Genomic DNA, 21,132 nt, shown 5'->3' on the forward strand with positions numbered 1-21,132 from the left:
TTTTTATCACGAAGGTGAGGAAAAAGGCCTAATTTTTTAGAAAATAAAAATATCAATTTTACAGTGGATTTCAGCTTGTTTCATTCATAAAAATCGTAGAAATCCTTCATACCAATTGAATCTAGAGCATAAATAATAAGTCTGGCCATTTTTTCCCACTGCATTTATGTTAAATTCCTGGATATTCAATCTTTTATCCACTAAAACGTAGAATTGACAATTTTTAAAAACTTTGATAAGCAGGTAAAGTTAAACCATTGTTTTCCATTCTCAAACCAACAAAAATTTTGAAAGTTGATAAATTGAGAGATAATCATAAAGTATATGTTAATATTCATAAATGTAACCCTAATCTTTACATGACTTTTTCCAAAAGGTAGTGTAAGAAGAAAAAACAAGATTGAAATCTGTAAACAAAAATGATACCTGATACAGAAGCTCAAGGGAAGAGAATGAACCAAAATTCTATTTACAAAAAGAATTGCATCAAGGCACCAAAAACTTCACAACTCATCAACATCCAGAATAACTTCATCCAGTAAATCATCCAATATCAGTTGCTCCAGTAGCAATCCAAAACACTCTGCATCACGGTAGAGGTTCATCCAATCATCAGTTCTAGTAAAATTTCGGACCAAAATCTTATCAACCATGTTATCCAACCCCTGTGGTGAAGACAGATGCCATCTGATCTCAGCCCATACTTCCTCAAGTAGATAACTTCCAGTAGGCATTGATCTGATCTTGGAATGGAAGCGAGAAAGCCAAGAGCTTTGAACTGTAGAATACTCGTAAATTTCAAACAACACCTCATTTATCAAATCGTATATGAGCTGCTCCTCAAAAGGCATGTCACACAGCATGGGACTTGCAGCATCAACTTCAATAGAGGAGTCTTCTGTCTCACAAAGCAGTGCTTCATAGCTAGACTTGCTTAATATATGCTTCACATAATTAAATCTGGCAGAGTCTTTTTCGTCAACATGAGCATGAGAAGAATTAGCTTGATCACCACTTGTGGTAGACATTTTTGCAATATTAAACTCATTGAAGTCTACATCGTTCCAAGCTTTGGGGCATGGAAGTGGGTCCTCAACGTTTTCTTGTAATTGTTGCCAATCTGAACCTGCGAAGGACATAAGTGCATCTTCTTGAGAGTCAGCATATTTAAAAATCTAATGCAGTGGGAAAGTGCAAAGAGCTGCTGCTTCTAGCTTCTATCCGAATGCTAGTTATTTTTTGTAATCAAAAGAGTGTACGTAAACTCTGTCTATACAGATCACAGGTGGAAAATTTACGACAGTTATACGTACAAGATATGAGAAATCAAGTACTCACCTGCCATGACAATAAATTTCAAAGGACTAACAGGCTCTTCAATATACGGGTCCAGAACTGAGATGGGACTTGTCTTTTCAGGTTTGACATTCGGTTCATCTTCAATTTGAGACTCCTGCTCATTGAACAAGTCAATTTTTTCTGCCAAAATATTTGAAAACTGGAATGGCACAATTTGAATACACTCATTTACAGAGCCAGGGCGTCTTTCATTCCCTTTTGTCTCAGTAATGCTTGTTTCTACAGTAGGGGTTACAGTTTCATCTGATGCGTTGGCTTTGACTGCATTAGCAACAATGTTGGAATCCAAAGGCTGCTCTTGTTCACAAACAATTTCTTCGACTGCGGGTTGCATGACTATATCTTTATTTAGGTTATCCGAAGCACCAACAGTTGGTGCCAAATCACCATCAAGAGGTTCTAATGTTAGCTTCTTTGATAATTTAAATGCAATATATACTTCACTTTGTACATCCTTGACGAAAGAAAATGAACTAAGAAACTCAGGATTAGACGGCATTCTTCGATGGGTTTTTGGCAGTTCTCTATGCAGTAAACCACTACCTTCTTGCATTGAGTTTGATCTCTCGGGTGCTTTCCTCACTTTATTGACTGAAATAGAATCCAACAGTTGAGAGTATCTATCTAAGGATTCAGTAAGTGAACGTGATCTTTGAATTCCATTGAGAGAAATTTTTTCAATAGAAGAACCAGGTGCCACTCTATTGAATTTGAATCCTTGACCACCTCTTGCGACAGATTCGTCCTTTAAATGGGACTTGTCATCCTCTTCATTTTCTGGTAGCTTTTTTCTAGAAGGAACTTTATCCAAAATCCTATCCATAGAGATTCGATGGCGTTCCTTTTTACTCTCCACAATTACGCCCTTTAACCTTTGCTTCAGCTCCCTCAATCTACGTAAAACAGTTTTAGTTTCTCCCTGCTTTCTCGGTTCATTAGAACTAGATACAACTTCAAGATTGGGAATAATGCCAAAAGTTTTAGTTGGTAAGTCCCCTGAGTCAGGTTTAGATCCTTGATTAATAAATTCATCACATTCTATCTGCATACGACTTGGAATAGGAATCCCAGCTGCATTTCTTGACAACTCTAATCCAGCAAGTGAAACAGACCTGTTTGATGCTCTATTTTTTGCAGGAGACACCAATGCTTGTATATCATTGGCAGCGAAAGAGTTTTGACCTTTACATACATTATAAAGAGCTTCTCGATTGGTATTGAATAGTTGTAATGTATCCATAAAGATTTTTGACAGAAGTGAAAATTCTACTGTCATGCCCTTAGGATCTGAATCTTTCTGCTTTAAAAGGGCATCCCTTGCCTCAAATAATTTTTCCTTAAGAATTATGTGTTCATCTAGCAAATGATTTCCCAGTTCATCAAGCTTGCGTGACATAGAACCAATATCGAAGCCAGCAGCATTCCAGGCCTCATGTGCTCCTTGCTTCCCCCCAACAGACCCATATAGCCCATTAGTTACTAATGATTCATGCTCACTCATTGCCAGAAAATTAGTCTCATCTAAACTGAGTGCAATGGTTGAACCCTCACTATCGGAAGTCATCTGACCCAATTCGCCAGAGGTTGCATTATCGCTACTTTCTAATTGATGGACAGAGATAGTGCGCATTAGTTGAGTTGATGAATTGGGCATTTTCTCTTTATGTTTTTGCTTCTTCAACAGTTTTTTACCAATGAAATTAAGTATGCGTGTCTTGCCAGAACTTTTATTCATGTTATTGGCTCTATCTTCTACCTGCCATAAAAACAAGAAAAACCGTAAAAACACAGATAATTATAGCATTAAGCAAACAAGTTCATCAAAATAACACTATGGAAGAACATAAAATATTTGTGATACACCTTGGTACCAAAAAAACAGCAATAAACTCAAGAGATTCCACGAACATGCAGAATTTTGTTGCTAGGAAATCAAATAACCACAAGCAAGATACAATAATCCTCTTTCGAGAGGAGGATCTTTTCCCCCAAATCCTAGACGCTGCTAGGATCCCTCACACAAGAAAACTACAACAACACAAACTCAAAATTCTGCATAAAAAACAATATAAACCATAATCATAGACTTAAATAAGCTCTCCTCATCTTCCCTCCTAAAACAGCCCTCTTGCCTAATATATTTCCCTCTCCTATTTGAAATTCAATTAGGATATTCTTTCCTAATTGCTCTCCTCCTCACATTAAGTAATTAGATATTTGCTTGGCAACACCAAATCAGCGAGAATCCTTTGATTGACCTCCCGCCAAAACTCCCTGTGTGGGAGATTGTTGGAACGGCCGGTCCAGCCGTTCCCATGCCCGCTCCTTGCGGGAACCGGAGACAGCCTCCGTATCAATTTGATATAATGGGGATTTTTTTCCCGACAAACCTCAAAAAAAAAAAAAAAAAAAAAAAAAAAAAAAAAAAAAAAAATCGCCAGGTTGTTGTTGGGGTTCTAACGAAATAAAGATGTGCCTCTACCATTTTTGTATGAATACAATATTTTTGGAGCAAAATATCTAAAAGTTTGAAATATATATATGAGTTTAGCATGAAGAATGGGATTTGCGTGCTTACTATGTTGATCGCTCCTTTATCTGTCATAGTGTCTTCTCCTGATCCAGCTTCATCATTTGAAATGACAATATCGGTTCCTACACAAAAGATAAGACAACTAGAGTTTAATAACCTTATCTTGTAAGCATCATTTCAAGAACCATGCATTCTCTACGACAATACTGATATTACTATTGGAAATTTCATGTAGCTGTCGATTAATAAGACTTTTAGTTTCAAATCCCTTCCACCTAATCCAGCAGCTTAACCTTCAATAGGAATATTCACTGCCCGTAGAAGTAAAACATCTATTGATTGTTGGTAGGAAGAATATAACTGATATAAAATGATTGTTGTGTATATTCAAAATTTGGTCAATTTTAGCTTTCATCCTAAAACAAGGGTTCAGTAACTCAAATGTTGAGGAACAGGTGGATCGAGTCTTTAAAGCTATTGCATTGCTAAGCAAAATAGTCTTGTAGACACCAACAAAACACACTCTCTGGTTCCATTGTTGGCTTCAAGGGCATCTTTAGCAGCAACAAATCAAATATCTTTTTTGGTTAATGTTTAACTCATCAAAAAAAATTCTAATTAAACTTTCACTGATAATTTTTTTTTTAAGATTTGAAATTTGATTGTGAAATGGAAGCAAATCCAAATGAAAAAGTAATTGCAAATCTAAGTGTAAAAAATTTGGGAGAGAAGGCTCAGCCAAGTATAGTAGCCTGGAATGGTATTGATGCCATGCTGTTTTAAGAGACCAAGCTTAGCATTGCTGCCTACAATTGTAATGAATGACCTTGCTGTGCCTACAAAGAGTACCCTGAATCGATAAGGCATCATAACATGCACCACCACACACACATTCTATCTTCACTTAAAAAAAAAACTATGGCACCCAAAAATATAATAAAATTTCACACGCTCTCAATGAAATCACCGGCAAATATTGTAAGAAACCAAGTGTTAAATTATCATGGAGTCCAAGGCTGCAGTAAGTCTTCTTTGAACAGCTACCTTAATCCAAAAAAAGGTGCTATTTGACGAAGGTTTTAAACTTAAATACATTTACTATAAAAGATCTTTTACTAAATTAAAATCAGAAAAAACTAAATCAATTACATTGGAATTGTCAAGGCTATTCATTTTAGATCAAAATTTTGAATCGGAAATCCCTTAAACACTGGATGGCCTGCTCTGCCCCGGCAACCGGGTTGGACCAGATGATATGACGAGCAATATGAACTTGCTAGGATCATTCTGTTGCTTACTGAGTCCAGACGTAGATTAATCTGCTTTGATTTCCTGTTTTCTTAGGCCCTTCTACCTTTTTTGGATTTTTGTTACAGCTCCTAAACCAAAGGAAATTCCTTGAACAAAATCACCAGGAGAAGTGCAAAAACTAGAGAAAAGAGTACAAGCATGAATAAACTCGTCGATAGTGTGCTTTTTATTGGAACCCTCAAAATCCTCATAAAAGGAAAATTAAAACATGGAAGAAAGGCGGGCAGATAAATGAATAACTTACCTATACCATACTGCCGACCTCCGAGCCTACGGTATGAAAGCATCCTCTTGTTCTCACGTCTTTGGTAGGAGTCGAATACATGAAACAAACCCCAAATACACCCTTGGTTATTGTTTCCATACAATTTAGTGCTATCAAGCCGTAAGAGCTCCGCCATTGAAGCACACCTACGTTCAGGAATGATCTCCTTCCACCAGTAAACCTCAGCTGTAAAACCAATTTAATTTAGCAGGAAGCCATACTGAATCAAACTTAAGAAAAAAAATTTTCAACAATCTTTGAATATACTGAACAGAATAGTTGCCTAATCTTAAATTAAGCGAGAACAGAATAAAATAACAAGAAAATCAAATTAATATTACGTAATACTAAAATTCAGAAGCAGGAAGGAATATAAATTAATCCGATTCGTACCACGATCTCGAGCTAATTATCTGGCGAAGCAAAGACGTAAGAGACGGTTCAGAAATCAAATTAGGGTTACTGATCCAAAAAGCTTGATGATCGGAATTAAGCTAATTAAATGATTAACAATCGATCAAAGATGGTAAAAGCCCTTTAGTTTCTTCCGCTCGGTATAAATTTGATAAAGAAAGGCTACTTTTATCGTCCCATCGCGCTCAATTTCTTCTTGCCGCTCTGGTTCGCTTCCGCCCGGAGTCAATTAACGACCGGAATAAATTATGCGGAAGAAAGATAAACTCACGCTATTTTTAGAAAGCGTACGCTTCGGTTTACTGTCACGTGGGAGTAGAACTAGTTTGTGAGGACGTAGTGAATTACGAGTTTTTTTGGGGCTCCTGGAGCTGCGTTGGGAAACGGGAAACTGATATAGCCTGGCCAAAAGTGCGGGAAATTGGTAAACGTTTGCGGTTTGAGAAATTACGTGGAACTTTTGGTGGTGACCCGCCGTGACTGACTTCTTCCAATGGTCAAATTCCGTTCCGTCTTGACGACCGTTCGCTTCGGCAAATTAAAAAATAATTCATAATTTTGATTTAGGATATTTCGAGGCAGCTTAGCTGTCATTAATAATAATAATAATTTAAAACGATTATAAACGTTATTTTTTAAATATGCATAATATATATATATATTTTAAATCTATCACATTATAATAAATTTAATAATAAAACACATCACACAATAAAAAAAAAAATCTGTTATAGTCAAATAATACTGTAATGGCTATTTAGAAAGCATAAAAAAAATAACAAATAAAATCCAAAAAGTAAAACTACTAAAAAAAATTATGTCAGCTGAATATTTAAACTCTCAAAATGATTTGATTTTGTCATTTATTATTAGATTTGTTCAATTCAATATAAGGGGGTGTAAATATGTTATTTGTCTAATCGAGCTAAGCTAAATTAATTTAAATAGAGCTTAAATTGGAGCTCAAGCTCAACTCGAGCTCTTTTACGATCTCGAACTCAATTCGTTCGAAAATTATTAGGTTAGAACTCTACTTGATTACCAAAGCTTGAATTTGACTTGAAAAATAATGAAAAATATTTAGTGTATATTTAATTATATTATTCTAAAGTTAATTTTCAAATATATTTCAATTGAAATTAGGGGCTCTACAAGTGTACAAGTAGAGTCTTTTAAATTAGGGGCTCAACAAGAGTACGAGTAGAGTTAGACTAAAAGCTCGAGTATAGCCTCGAGGTCGAACATGTAACTTAATAAGCTTGCTTAGCTAGTGAGTTTTTTCATGAGTCGTGCTCGAACCAGCTAGTGAGCTGACTCGGCTCACTTAGAAAATAAGCTCTAGTTTTGCTTCAACTTGAGTTCAAATACAATATAAATTAAACGAGCGTGACTATACTAAGCAAGAATTCCACTTACTTATATCCCTATTGGGGGATTTAGTGGCCTTTTTTTTTTTAGAGGGGATTGTATTTAGATTATGATTTTGAATATAATTTAGAGCTGTAGATAATAACAACTGATAACATTGTGCTCTTATCTCAGCTCTTACTGATCCGTTATACTCGTTGGAAAGATTTATATTTTATTTTGTAATGATTTAGATCTTATATATTATGTGCATGCAAACATAATCATAAAGTTAAAATTAAAATTGATATGAATTTGTAATGATTTAGATCTAAAATTAAAATTAAAAAAAAAAATGGATAGCCTGCCTTAAACATTCTCCTAAAATATTTTTGATTGGTAACCTAGATTTTTTTAATATATATTTTATAAATTATGAAAAAATTGATATGAATTTTGTTTGTCGATACTTGGGCTTCGTTTCGGACGGCTTTTTTACATCTTCTTAAAGTAAAGATGTTTGGTGTGCTGGATATACGTATACTGTTAAGACGTTATATTTTTACTCTACCGCTGCGTATATTCCAGTCCGCAACAATATTAATGTTGTGAACGTAACTGATGTGGAGGATTGTTGGAAGAATCGAACATGCAAGAAGGAAATCTCACTCCAAAGAAAAACACAAAGCACTAAGCTTCAAAAGGATTCAAATGAGAATAGATTTCATATGCGAATCATCTACCTTTCCAAGTTTTTACTTATCCATCTAGGGAAGCTATTATATTTCCTTAAGCCATTTCCTCCAACATTAGAGAGGTCCAATGATGTCAGTTTTAAGAGGTAGGTGTCATTCATCTTTTCATTGAGAGATTATTTTGTGAAGCTGTTTCCAACAAAATATCTGAGAAATTGCTTTGTTCTGATCGTTGGCGACTTCTTTTTGGTTGGAGTTTAATTCATCTAGAAGAGTTTCATGAAATTCCAACTCATCTTGACCCGAGATGTTACTTGGTACAGTAGCAATAATTTCTAACGCTATTTGGCAACCATCAACTTCATTTCCAATAACTTCCTCCCAAGAAGTTGCATTAGATAATGTTCTGGCCTTGTTAAATTGTAAATCATGGCCTTCCCCTTTAAATGCTTTGATCATATTCTCTTGTGCTAGTAACCAGAGTTTGATTGAGAAAGGAGCACTTGGAAATCATATTGACTACTTTGGGAAGATAGTCCTTGAGGTCCTTTGACATACTGCTGCAACTCAACGGAAGGGTGATATCTGGATCTTTCATGATGATTATAGGATTCTACATTTGCATCTTCATTTGCTATGTTGGATTGTATTAATGAAATAATTGTAGTACCAACATGCTTATCATCTGGCCCAACAAATTTGTGATATGATACTTCAGTGAAATTTCTTCGAACAGCTTAGGAGCATTGCGTTGGATCAGTCTTGTCACTAGAATTTAAATCGGGCATTTTCACACCTGCAGTAAAATCGTTCACAATACCACCATATCATTTGTAATCAGTTCATCAATCCTAAGGGCATGAAAACCATCACATACCTCCATAAAATGGGCCTCATGTGAGGTTGCATTAATCACTGAATCCACTGGATAGATGTAATCAACATCTCCAGTCCCAACAACGCACCTATCATCACTGCCTTCATCCTAAACAGTAAGTCTTTTTTGCAATACGAGTCAACTGAGATGGGGAAGCTAGTGGCAGAGTAGGGGTGCTCGATGGCGAGGGTGAAGAGATTGCGGTTGGCAATGATGAAGAACTAGGAAGGGGTTCTTTAGAAGTAGGAGGAAGAGCCCAGCAATTGGGACTAGCAATGAACATGTAGGAGGATCGGATGGGGCGGACGATGGAAGTTGGGCCGGATCTGATTGGGATAAGGCAAATTTCTTTCCTTTGATGAAATCGATATTAACGATCGAAGGACCCCTTAGGAATAGGGTCAGTTGTGCTTGTGTGTTGGAGGAGCAGAGGATCGACGGGACCGATATGGCTGCTGACCTTCTCATGATTCTCTCCTCCGAATGCATGAAATTAACACATAAAACATCTATTCGATTAATTGATGCTATCATTTGAGCCACTTGGAAGGGCTTCACGTCATCGATCATCATCGACTACCCTTCTTCTTTGGCGTTGATCTTTGTGGGTATAGTGGGGTGGCTGATCTCAGCATTGGAGTAGAAGTTGGAGCGGAGGATAGTCGTCTTCTTCGACGTAGACCGCCCATCTCCTTCGGCGTTGATCGTTGTCGGCCGCCCATCTTCTTCGACGTCGATCTTTCTTGACCGCCCATTTTATTCGGCATCGATCTTCATCGACTGTCCATTTTCTTCGGCTTCAATCGTCATCGACAACCCACATTCCTCTGCAGCCCATCATTCTTCACAAGCTCTATACTCTGATACCAACTGATGTGGGGGATTGTCGGAAGAATCAGATCTGCAAGAAGGAAATACCAATCTAGAAAAAAAAACACAAAGCACTAAACTTCAGAAGGCTTCAAAAGAGGATGATATTCATCAATAAATGAGCTCCAATACTATTTACATCAGCTATATGTAACTTTGTAAAAGAATACTCTAGAAATAGGTAGTTTAGTACTACTGTAACTAACAAGGTAATTAGGTAGTGGAAAATAACAAATGCAAATAGGAATTATAAGACAAGACAGGGTATACAAGTCCTCAAGCATACTATAAATAAGATGTCCATATCAGTAACTCTTTTTGATATATTGGTAGAGAATTTTGACTATTAACTAAGAGGTCTTATATTTAAATTTTTTTTTTAATTTGTGTGAATTTGTATTAATTATCCTAAATGTAAAAAAGAAAAAAAACGTTGTGCCTCCTTGTCAACACTCGCAACATGCTTTCAGACCGAGCTGAGTGAATTACCGGACATTTATATTAATTCCTACGCGTGCAGTACATTACATTTTGAGGAAATTTCTGCAAAATCAATAGCAAAATACCAATCGACTTGCTGAAATTCATGGCTCTCAGAGCGCCAATCACTGGCAGATCTCTATCAAACGTGTTAAGGTCAATGAAGTCAACATCTGCAATGCGAGACGCACACCTGCAGGAAGAAAATTCGCTCCTTTATTTGTCTATCTACATACACCTCTTCACCAAGAAGAAGAAACGGAAGCGGCCTCGGATAAAGGAAACCTAATACCCTTTTAGCTTTTTTGTTTTACGGGAGCACATGAAGCTACTCCGCTCCTCGCCGGCCGCGGAACGAATCGGAGAAACTTCGTCGGAGACGGTCCATGTGGCTGTCGGGAGGTCGCCAGAGAAAACCCTAAGATTGCTGGAATGGACGTTCCAGCGGTTCCAGTGCCGGGAAATTGTCCTTGTTCATATTCACCGGCCTTCATCAACGATCCCAACGCTGTGTGAGTTTTTATCTATGGTTGAAATTTCTTTATTTGTGAGTATCCACATATTGCATATGTGATTTCCATTTTTAAATTACGATTTCATGAATTTCTTTTTAGCTATTCTCTACATTTTGCAAACATCCCTAAATGAGGGATAGAGCCTACATTTTGTTTTCTTCATAGAATTAGAATTTAAATTTGCTTGCTTTCGTTACTGAAATAGAGTCTTTCGTCTTGTTTTTATTGGCATATTAGGATTGGATAAAAAAAAGTTTAAGGATTTGGACATATTCTGTGTTTACTTTGCCTCCATTCATTAAGGATTTTTTTAATTAATATATTTATTTATTATTTACTTAATGAGCTCCTGGTGAATTACTTTGTGGACTAGTTCTGGTTTCCCATTCAACAGGTGCATGGTTGAATATTTTGAATACTCACTAAAAACTCATATATGATACTATTCTCAATATAAAAAAAGCAAAATTGATTAGCTTTCTTGTCAAGTGATGCACATGGACAAATCAATTCTTGACATATATTTTTCTTCTGAAAAATTGTAATTCACTTGTTATGGAGCTAACGGATGCTTGATTTATTGCTTTGATTTTTTCCTAATTTTGCTTAAGCAGCTTAGTTAAATAAACCTTGCCTTTTGGGTAAAGTCAAATAGTTTCTCTTTTTCCATAAAGGAATTTTAGGACTAATCTTATATTCTTCTTTCCATCTCCGACATAGTTTAACGTGCATTTCTTGCCTTCCAACTTCATAACTTGATCTAATCTCTTCTTGGTTTCTCTTTCATTAATGTGGTTGTTGCACTTAATGAGCATATGGCAAACAAGGAATTTTAATTTATGATCTGTAGTTCATCTTGTATTTTTCTTTGATTGATACATAGAGCATGCTCCATATAGTCAATTAAAGAATTGACTTAGAAGCCAGTAATAGAAGAAGAAGGTGAAAGCCACTAGCAGAAAGTCCTTGCTCTCCTCTATAAAAGTACCTCACAAGAACAATAGCATAAAATTCTTTTTTTCCTTCCAATTGGGATACATATACAACTTTTTGACTTCACACTAGCAGAAAAACAACTATCACGAATAAACAACCACTAACAATAGTTAAGCCTACTAAGTAAAAATTTGTAAAGATAATATGAGAAGAACAATAAATAGAAAATAAAGTTTGACGAGCTGCATCAATTCTTTCCTCCTCCAGAAGAACTTGAATTGAGTTTGTCCCGTCATGTGTGATCATCATCAGGTGGATGATAAGCGTATATATCGACAACATTGAAATAGGCCGATATGTTTAAATCTGATGGGAAAGAAACTACATAAGCTTTATTGTTGATACGCTTACCAATGGAAAATGGGATGATCTTCATGGTTTCAGTTTAGATTAAGTGTAAACAGGAAATCATTCCTTGAGAAGGTGGATCATAACTAACCCACCAACATTAAAGTTTTTATTCCTTCAATGATCATCTGTTTTATGCTTAAAGCTGTGTAGTTATAATTAACTTTGTCACATCTTGAAGCATGGCATCAAAGTTGGTTAATGATGTGGGTGCTACGGTGGAGTATAATTTTAAATTATAAAAATGCCTAAGGTTCTATCTCCCTTAAACGATGCTTATGCTTTTTTTGATATAAAATAACAAATCCCACTTAATATACAAAAGTATACGTGCCGAATTAAGTAATAAAGTGATAGAATAGAGTGTCGAACCCACGATGAAGTATGGCTCTTCAGCAATTAACTACTACTGTTTACGCTAATTGCAAAATTATCCTACTGAAATAAAATTGTTGCTTGTGGAGATTCAATCATTGAATAAAAATAATTAAATAATGGATACAATATTTAAATAAAATATTTTAGACCGATGAATGTAAATTGCATATCTTTTCTAGTGAAATTCTTATTTTTAATATGATTTAGAGCATATGCATTCTTAGATCTCTGTCGAGCTTGTAGAGGTGAAAATGATATATTCTGGTCTCCTACAATTATATTATCTCTTTAAGAACTTAACATATTTTACATCCTATGTCTCGGTATGCAAACATACTATTTCAATATTCCTAGTTGTTCTTACATTCCTCCATTGATGCTATACATTACACTTGATTTTAACTACACATATGGACACTATGTGCATTAAATAAAGAGCGAAATAATATTGAAAATATCATTTAACTTTAAAACACAAGAATTTTTATTAGTACTTAATATATTATCTACATCATCAATCTAAAACTAAAGAATTAGTCAAACATTGAAGAAAAAATAAACAAATTCATTTCCATTAAAATCATAGAAGATTGAAAATACAAGAGAATGATATCACCAGGAAAGACCAATGTATCTCCTTTACACTCCTTCCTTAACGTACGAAGTTGCTTAAATAAATAATGACTAAACATTTTAATGATTATATCCGGTACTTCCCGATTCTCTCTTAGATTTGACTCTAAGAGAGATCTAAAGAAGTACTCTGAAAAGTACTGAAACTATGTAAGTGACTGAACTCATTTACAAGCATAGCACAATGACTTTTTATAGGAAAAATACAAAGTAGGCAATAGGCGCTGCACACTTGGAAGGTCGGCGCCTTTGCGCCCCAAAAATGAGCTAATGCCGCTACGCTACTGTTTTAGCTATGCCGCGGCACTTGCTGATATGGATCAGTTACTTAGTGAACAATCTCATCGTTTCACTGCAGATCGTGTCCTTTGGAAGTTACAACTCTTACGCCACGGTGCTGCTACTTTCGAACACTGCGGCATCAAAATGATAATTTTAGCGCCGAAGTGTGATAGATTGTGATGTTGCGGCGCTTGAAGACAGTGAGTATGACGCTGTAAAGCTGACCATTTTGATGTCGCGACGTTATCCAACAAAGAAGTTGGCATCGTCATGTCAATATTGTGGCGCTTCAGTGGTGCCTTTGATGACACAGCGATATTATTTTTGTGACGCCCTAGAATCAAATTTGGAATAATTATTCTTTTATCTTTTAATAAACAACAACCAGAGCCACCTATTTTTTATCAATATTAATTGCAGCGGAAATAAAACTATCGATTAAAACATCAATATATACATCTGTATTCAATTCCAAAAATTCATATACACTACTTAAGGTCTATACAATCATCACACATCTATCCCATCATGAGTACAAAAGAATAACTAAAAAATTTTTTTTGAGCTTGAAGAATCATGACCAGCCTTACACTCCTGATCATCTGCCCTGACTTGAAATCATTTAACTACATATAATGAGCTAAAAATTTCAGAGGTCACCAAAACCTACAATTGAATTTAAAGCACGATAAATGAGCAATATGCATGTCAAGGATCAAATTATAACAGTAACATTCATAAATTCACAGCAATACATAAAATAATACATTATTTACATTTATCAACATCTCAATAACAAGTCTACATTGTGTCTTGGGATGAACGACAATATCTGCATGTGGTTTGGTAACTTGGTAGAGATAATGTTAAATGCACTTCCCAGCAACACACTGATTGAGCATATAATTATATGGGAAATTGGCTTGCCTCAACACTTCATCTCTTTGTTTCAGATTTTTTCTAGGGATACAATGGATCATATTGCTTAATGTGTCGTTAATAAATTCAATTTAACCATTTAGTTCAGGGTGATTTGCTAAACTCAAACAAAGTTTGGTTTGTAGGTGTTTTCAAGAAATTTCAAATCTCTATTGCTCACTATTTCCAAATGATATTCTTAATATGTGAAACTTATTTTGATATAAAATATTAGTAAAAATAATGGAGACAAAAACTTTGCAAAATAAGGTGCTTTTAATAACTAGAAAGGTTGATCATGCAATATGCGATTTTGGTGTACTTCTAATCGATAATCGATAATTAAAATGATCATGATAATTGCAATTTGTTTTGTTGTTTTGGTTGCACTTGAGGATTTAATTAATATAGCAAAAATAGAATGTTGATGGTTGGAAAGTATAACCACACAACAAAATAAAAAAATAATAATAACATAAAAGATTATTAGGATTTAACGTGAAAAAACTCAGAACTGAAAAAAAAACCATGGAGTCACACCACATCAAGAAGTCCACTATGAAAATGAAAGAAATTATGCATATATTTCTTCTCACCCTCTCATTTTATCTCTCTTCACTTCTCACGCTGTTATACGCTTGGCATAAATAACAAGACACTCTTATACAAAGGACAACCTTTCAAGTAAAATAAGAATAATAAGAAAGAAAAACTACTAAACCCAACTTGCAGCATCGTAGCGCTCCACTCTCTGTCCCTGAGTCTACCCTACAATGCCATGGAGCTCCACTCTCTGATCTCTAATCTAAGACTATAACGCTGCAACGCTCAAGTGTACAGCATCGTGACGCTATACACTAACGATGTATATTGATCCTGATTTTGATCAATCTTTCTCTCATTTGTAGTACCAATCATAGTACATGTAGTGTAGCTTACCCCTACCCTTAACATTTATGAATACCAACTGAAGCTACACATAGCTTCGATTTATCAACTGTCACTGTCTTCGTCAACATATCTACAATATTATGGGTTGTGTATATTTTCTTCAAAGATAGTTGACCATCTTCCACAAGCTACCTAATGAAATGATTCCGAACCTGAATTTGTTTTGTCATGGTATGGAATGCAATATTCTTAGCTAGATAAATAACACTAGGGGTGTAAGTGAGTCGAGCCAGCTTGCGAGCCGGCTCGAGCTCGACTTGTTTATGGGCTCGCAGCCGAGCTTATCGAGCTCATGAGTCGATCTCGAGCTCGAGTTTGAGCTTGATGAGGCTCGGCTCGTGAGCTCACAAGCCGGGTAGAATAATTATTAATTTTTTAAATAATTTTATTTATTAAATTTAATATTTAAAAATTAATAATAAATGCTAAACATATTTTTAAATTTAAATATTTTTAAATCCCGCTTAAATTTTAAAAAATTTCGCCTAAATTTAAAAAAAAATCATATAGAGGCTCGAGAGCAGGCTCGAGCTCTTCTACTGTGGGATGAGCTCGAGTTTGAGCCGATTATAGCCGAGCTCAATAAGGTCACTATTCGACTCGACTCGTTTACACCCCTAAATAACACTCACACTATCACTATAAAACTTTCCATTCCTTTTTTGTTTGCCAAGTTTTGTTATAACACTTTGCAACCATATCATTTCCTTGCTAGCCTCAGTGATAATGAGATATTAAGCTTTTATGGTTGAAAAAACAACGATTTTCTATAACTTGAAAACCTAATTTACTTTCGTGCCTTCTAAAGTAAGATATAAACTTTTATACTTCATCTACCATCAACATCTTTAGTAAGATCAGAATTTATATATCCCTCTAATTTAATCCATGCGTATCCAAAGTAAAGAGCTTTGTCAACTAGTCTTCTCAAGTATCTGAGAATCCACTTAACTGCCTCCCAATGAAGTTTGGCTGGATTACTCATAAATCTGCTAACCACTCCCACTATATATGCTATATATGGTTTTGTATAGATCGTAACATACATTAAACTTCCAACTACTAAAGCATATAGAGTCCTCTCTATCTTTTTTTGCCCTATTTCAGATCTACATGATTGTTCTTTAGATATTGAAAGTGACTAGGAGAATGAAAAATTGTTTTGCCTCACTCATGTTAAATCTTTTTAGCATCATTTCAACATACTTAGCCTGAGACGAATTTTAGTATATCTGCACTTTTATCTCTATTGATTCTCACATCAAGAATTTTTTTCGTTGGACATAAATATTTCATTTTAAACTCTATTGATAACTACTCCTTTAGCTCTCTTATCTATGCCATACATGATTTTGCAATTAATATATCATCCATATACAAGAGTAGTAATATATAACAACTATCAAAATATTTGAAAAAAAAAATAACAGTGATCTACCTGGAACTTGATGTATCATTTGTCTGACATAAATCTGTCAAATCTTTTGTGCTACTATCATAATGTTTGGTTTAGCCCATGCAAGTTCTTTTTGAGCCTACACAATAAATCTTCTTTATAGGTATCACATATCCTTGAGGTTGTCGCACATACCACTCTTCTTCTAGATCATCATGAAGAAATACTGTCTTCACATCCATCTATTCAAGTTGTAAGTCCTTAATTGCTATTGTGCTTAGCACAACTCTAAACGTTGTAATCTTTGCCGTTGGAGAGAAAATTTCAATATAGTTCACTCATTCTTTTTGCTGAAAACCTTTAACTATAATCCTAATCTTGTAGCGCTTGCTACCATCTATTTTTTTTAAGCTTGTATACCTATTTATTCTACTGTGCTTTCTTGCCATCAGGTAGCTCAATCAACTCAAAAGTCTAATTCAACTTAAGTGAATGCATCTCATTATCTATTTCTTGTTTTCACTTTTTTAATTATAAATTTGCATGACCTCATCATAGCACTATGGTTTATTACCTAATTAGTATACAGAAGGAAAACACCTGTGTTGATCATCAGATTCCAATGGATCTTCTAACTCTAGTAGCAGGTTTTTGAGGAGCACTCTGTGCTTCATCAGCTTGGGCATACCTCATATCTTTATCTTCCTAATCATCGTCATCTTTTATCTCAACATAATTAGATGAATATCTTAGAGTCTCATATCTATTCTTGTACATTTTATTTTCATCAAATGTGACATCCCTGTTTCTGATGAATTTATGATTATAATATGAACATAATTTATAGTCAAATTCATATGAGACATATCCAATAAATGTACATTGGATAGACTTTGGATCAAGCTTACTACTACATCATGCATCAATATGAATATAAGACAAACAACCAAAGGTTCTCAAGTGAGATAAATTTATCTCCTTACCACTCAAGGCTTTCTTAGGTAATCCCTTATTCAGGGAAACTGATGGATCACGATTGATAAAATAAATAACAATATTCACTGCTTCTGCCTAGAAGTGTTTATATAGACCAGCATGCAACCTCATGCTCTTGACATGCTCTGAGATAATTCTATTCATGCTATCTAAAACATTACTCTACTATGGTGTTCTTGGAATAATGAACTCATGTCTAATCCATTCAAAGCATACAACTTTTTAAACTTCTTATCATGATACTTCGCCACCATTATCTAATCTGATACGCTTCAACTTTAACCTGCCTCATTCTCAACCATGACTTTCCATTGCTTGAACACTTCAAACATATTTGACTTGTGTTTTTAAAAGTACAATCATACTTCTCTATTATGACCATTTATAAAGGTAACAATATTTGAAGACCCTCCTATAAAAAGAATTGGAGCAAATCCCATATATTTATATGCACTAACTCCAACTTCTTTGACTTCACCATAAAATCAGTCTTTGAAAAGCTTATCTTCTATTGCTTGTCATATATAAAGTTTTCACAAAAATCCAAATCTATAGATTTTAAACCAGGAAGCTTTCCTTTAGTAAGAGCTAAAGGCATACATTTTTTACTCATTTGGCCAAATCTATGATGCAAAAAATCTCCATCAACATTTGAATCAACTACTCCCAAAGAATGTAACATTTTGTTGAGAACATAAGGGTGCCTTAAATGCAAGCATAAGCTATAATCATAGCTCCTTATGTCACATTTCACAAAATTTCTGTGAATAATGCCATATAGCTTGAGTGTGCAAGTTGACTCATAGAAATTAAATTTCTCTTTAGGCAAAGGACATGTCTAACATTCTTTAATTTCCAAGTAGATATATCTAGCAATTTGATTTTGATATCAACATCGCTCTGTCCTACTATGTTGTAGGGCTTATGATCTCCCATATGCATTTTTTCTTGATCACCTTAAGTGTAGTTCTTGAATATGTCTTTATTTGAACTTATATGAAATGAACCACCTGAATCTCTTACACAAGATTCAAAAATATCCAAAGATAAAATCAGATAATTACTCTAAAATTCTTCTGTAGATATATTTACAGAGTGACTTTCATCTTAACCTCTTCATTCAACATTTCTTTACAATCCTTCTTAAAGTGACTTTTCTTTCCACATTTCCAACCCTCAACCTTCTCTTTTCTTGTTTTGGATTTTTCTCTCATGGATTTAGGTTTTCCTCTACTTATATTTTTTTAAGCCCTTTCCTTTGGTTTTAACATTCAGAGTAGGATTTGAAGATTTACCATTCATCTTCTTACAAACCTCTTTCATTCAGCGCTAACCCCATGATGTCCTCAAAGTTTAACTTTGTACTCCCGAAAGAATTACTCACCATAGTAACTAGCCCATCTTAACTACCTAGAAATGAAAAAAAAAAATGGTTGTCACACAGAACACTAATATTTAATGTGAAAAAATCAAAATCGACAAAAAAAATTACAGAGCCTTACCACACCAAGAAATCCACTATGAAAATGAGAGAAATTGTAAATATTTCTTTTCTCACACTCCCTCCTTATCTCTTCTCACTTCTCACACCATTTTACACTCAGAGCAGACAAATAGATGCACTTCAATACTCTAAAGGACTCAAACCTTCAAGTAAAATAAGAACAAAAAAATTTGCTTAGTCTGAATCCTAGCATTGTGATGCTAGGATCTAGAATCCTAGCATTGTGATGCTAGGATCTAGAGCGCCACAATGCTCCACTCTCTATCCCTAAGTTCACCCTGCAGCACCATGGCGTTGCAGCCTACAATACCGCAATGCTTTAGTGTACAATGTCACGGCATTGTACAATATTGATGAACATTGATCAAATAATTAGATTCTACAAATTCTAACACCGATTAGAGGTGTTTGTGGGTTTATATGTCGTAAGAGTATCATGAGACTTGAAAGAAAAACTTGAAATAAGAATGTTAACATGGATGTATAGTAACATGCAAAAAATATTAGAGTGTGTGAGAATAGTACGTTTAAAGTTTAGGTTGAATGGTGTAAGTTTGTTGCTTTTGGTATGTGGAAGGGATAGAAGAAAATGCCAAAAATTGCATGGAGTAGAATTAATTTGATAGACTTTTGACAGTATGAGCTGTAGACAAGGCTTGTCACGATAAAAAGTTTTACCAAAAAAAAAATCATTCTCGAGGCTTAATACCACATTCTACGCTTAACAAAAATGAATAGAAATCAAGAATACATAATGTTTACCCAAGACGCTATAATGATGGTTTTACGGGTAATTGGATGAATGGATTCACATACATGCAATTTAATTTTATGTGAAAATTGATCCGTAGAGTTTAATATAGACGAGTCCAGCTTTTACAGATTCAACCACCGCAAAAATTGTAACTTCTCGTTTATTTTTTAAGTTAAAGAAGAAACAACCCCTTTGTTCCTAAAAGAAATGAAGCACAAATTACCAGGATGACCGAAGCATTGTTTTAGTTTTATTTAGAAATTTTAAAGTCATGCTATGATTCTAATCGACGGACTTGGATCAATTGTAGAAAAAATTATTGCTTGCATTTATTCATCATTTCATCGTACCTGAAATCCTGGTTAATCTTTGAGGTCATAATGCCAAACTGAATGCATTGGTAATTTCCAACAAGTGAGACTTTTTGGGTGATTAGACATGATGAAGGAAATTGACAGCACTTTTAAGAGCTAAGGTTTAACTAGTTGAGATGCCATGTTGAACATGGAGTAGTGTGTGCTCCTATTTATGAGATACGTTTTATGTTTTAGTTTGAGCGGTTAACAAGGCTGGAATTAGTCGTAGTTCTTATATAGCCTGCTTGCTATGTAGTTTTGTAAAACTCTGCATGTGGTACTGCGTGCAGTGTTTGATGCTGCTTTCAGCTTTATTTTGTAATTAGTGGATATATGTGTTTCATAAACCTTTTTTTAAGGAACCTTGTTATGACATTTCTTTTGTAAAGTATGATCCCTTCATTTGCACAACATTTATGCAAATTCTGTCTCATCTTCTCATATTTAATTTTATTGTTTTAGTCTATTTATTGTTGTACCTTTTTTTATTATCTTTTTATATTTATCTTCAAAACTCTTTACTGAATTGAATGTTAACATTGATGAGCATGCCTTTTCAGTGGGTAATCTTCCAGCTGATCAGGCAAATGAAAAATTGGTTTCTGCATATCGTTTGGAGGAGAGGAGAAACACAGAGAAATTACTACTCCGTTATTTCAGTATTTGTTACAGATCCCAGGTTTCTCTCTCATGTGCTATGTTACATTCTTAAGCAATTCTATTAGGTGGAAGAAAATATTGTAACCATCAACTCTAGTTGATGGGTTTTCAACTTCCAATATATATTATTGATGGTTGGGTAAATGTTTTGTTTTAAACATGATTCATGATTAGAGGTGGGGCATTAAATGTGCTTGGTCAAATTAAGGCTTCGTTTGAGACTGTTTTCTCGTTGCTTTTTAAGGCAATTTTTTAGTAAAAAATAAAATTATTGTACTAAAAAACTGCTTTAAG

General features: G+C 34.7%; 2 protein-coding genes across 2 annotated transcripts in view; one reads left to right on the forward strand and one right to left on the reverse strand.

Moving 5' to 3' along the window:
* Positions 1-380: 380 nt before the first annotated feature.
* LOC110108897 lies at positions 381-6,071 on the reverse strand. Its single transcript, XM_028699463.1, has 5 exons — positions 5,862-6,071; positions 5,448-5,654; positions 3,938-4,014; positions 1,306-3,118; positions 381-1,126 (listed from the first exon to the last, which is right to left on the reverse strand). The coding sequence occupies exons 2-5, from the start codon at positions 5,602-5,604 to the stop codon at positions 504-506; spliced, it is 2,670 nt and encodes an 889-aa protein (XP_028555296.1). The 5' UTR covers positions 5,605-5,654; positions 5,862-6,071; the 3' UTR covers positions 381-503.
* A 4,201-nt stretch (positions 6,072-10,272) lies between these two features.
* The window catches only part of LOC110108898 (U-box domain-containing protein 33), a 32,735-nt gene continuing 21,875 nt past the window's right edge, over positions 10,273-21,132 (forward strand). Inside the window, exons 1-2 of the mRNA XM_020839752.2 lie at positions 10,273-10,663; positions 20,739-20,857. Coding sequence (XP_020695411.1) covers positions 10,474-10,663; positions 20,739-20,857 — 309 coding nt within the window. The 5' untranslated portion in view covers positions 10,273-10,473. The remainder of the gene's footprint in view (positions 10,664-20,738; positions 20,858-21,132) is intronic.

This window comes from Dendrobium catenatum, unplaced genomic scaffold (genome assembly GCF_001605985.2).
Source record: "Dendrobium catenatum unplaced genomic scaffold, ASM160598v2 fragScaff_scaffold_1297, whole genome shotgun sequence".
NCBI classification, from domain to species: Eukaryota; Viridiplantae; Streptophyta; class Magnoliopsida; order Asparagales; family Orchidaceae; genus Dendrobium; species Dendrobium catenatum.

Excerpts from the sequence above, each read along its gene's own strand:
- LOC110108897 (XM_028699463.1), bottom strand. The coding sequence starts at position 5,604 with ATGGCGGAGCTCTTACGGCTTGATAGCACTAAATTGTATGGAAACAAT. Across the intron at positions 3,119-3,937 it reads ATAAAGGAGCGATCAACATA|CAGGTAGAAGATAGAGCCAA; the intron begins GTAAGCACGCAA and ends TTGTTTTTATGG. Across the intron at positions 1,127-1,305 it reads TTCTCATATCTTGTACGTAT|GTTCAGATTGGCAACAATTA; the intron begins AACTGTCGTAAA and ends TGTCCTTCGCAG.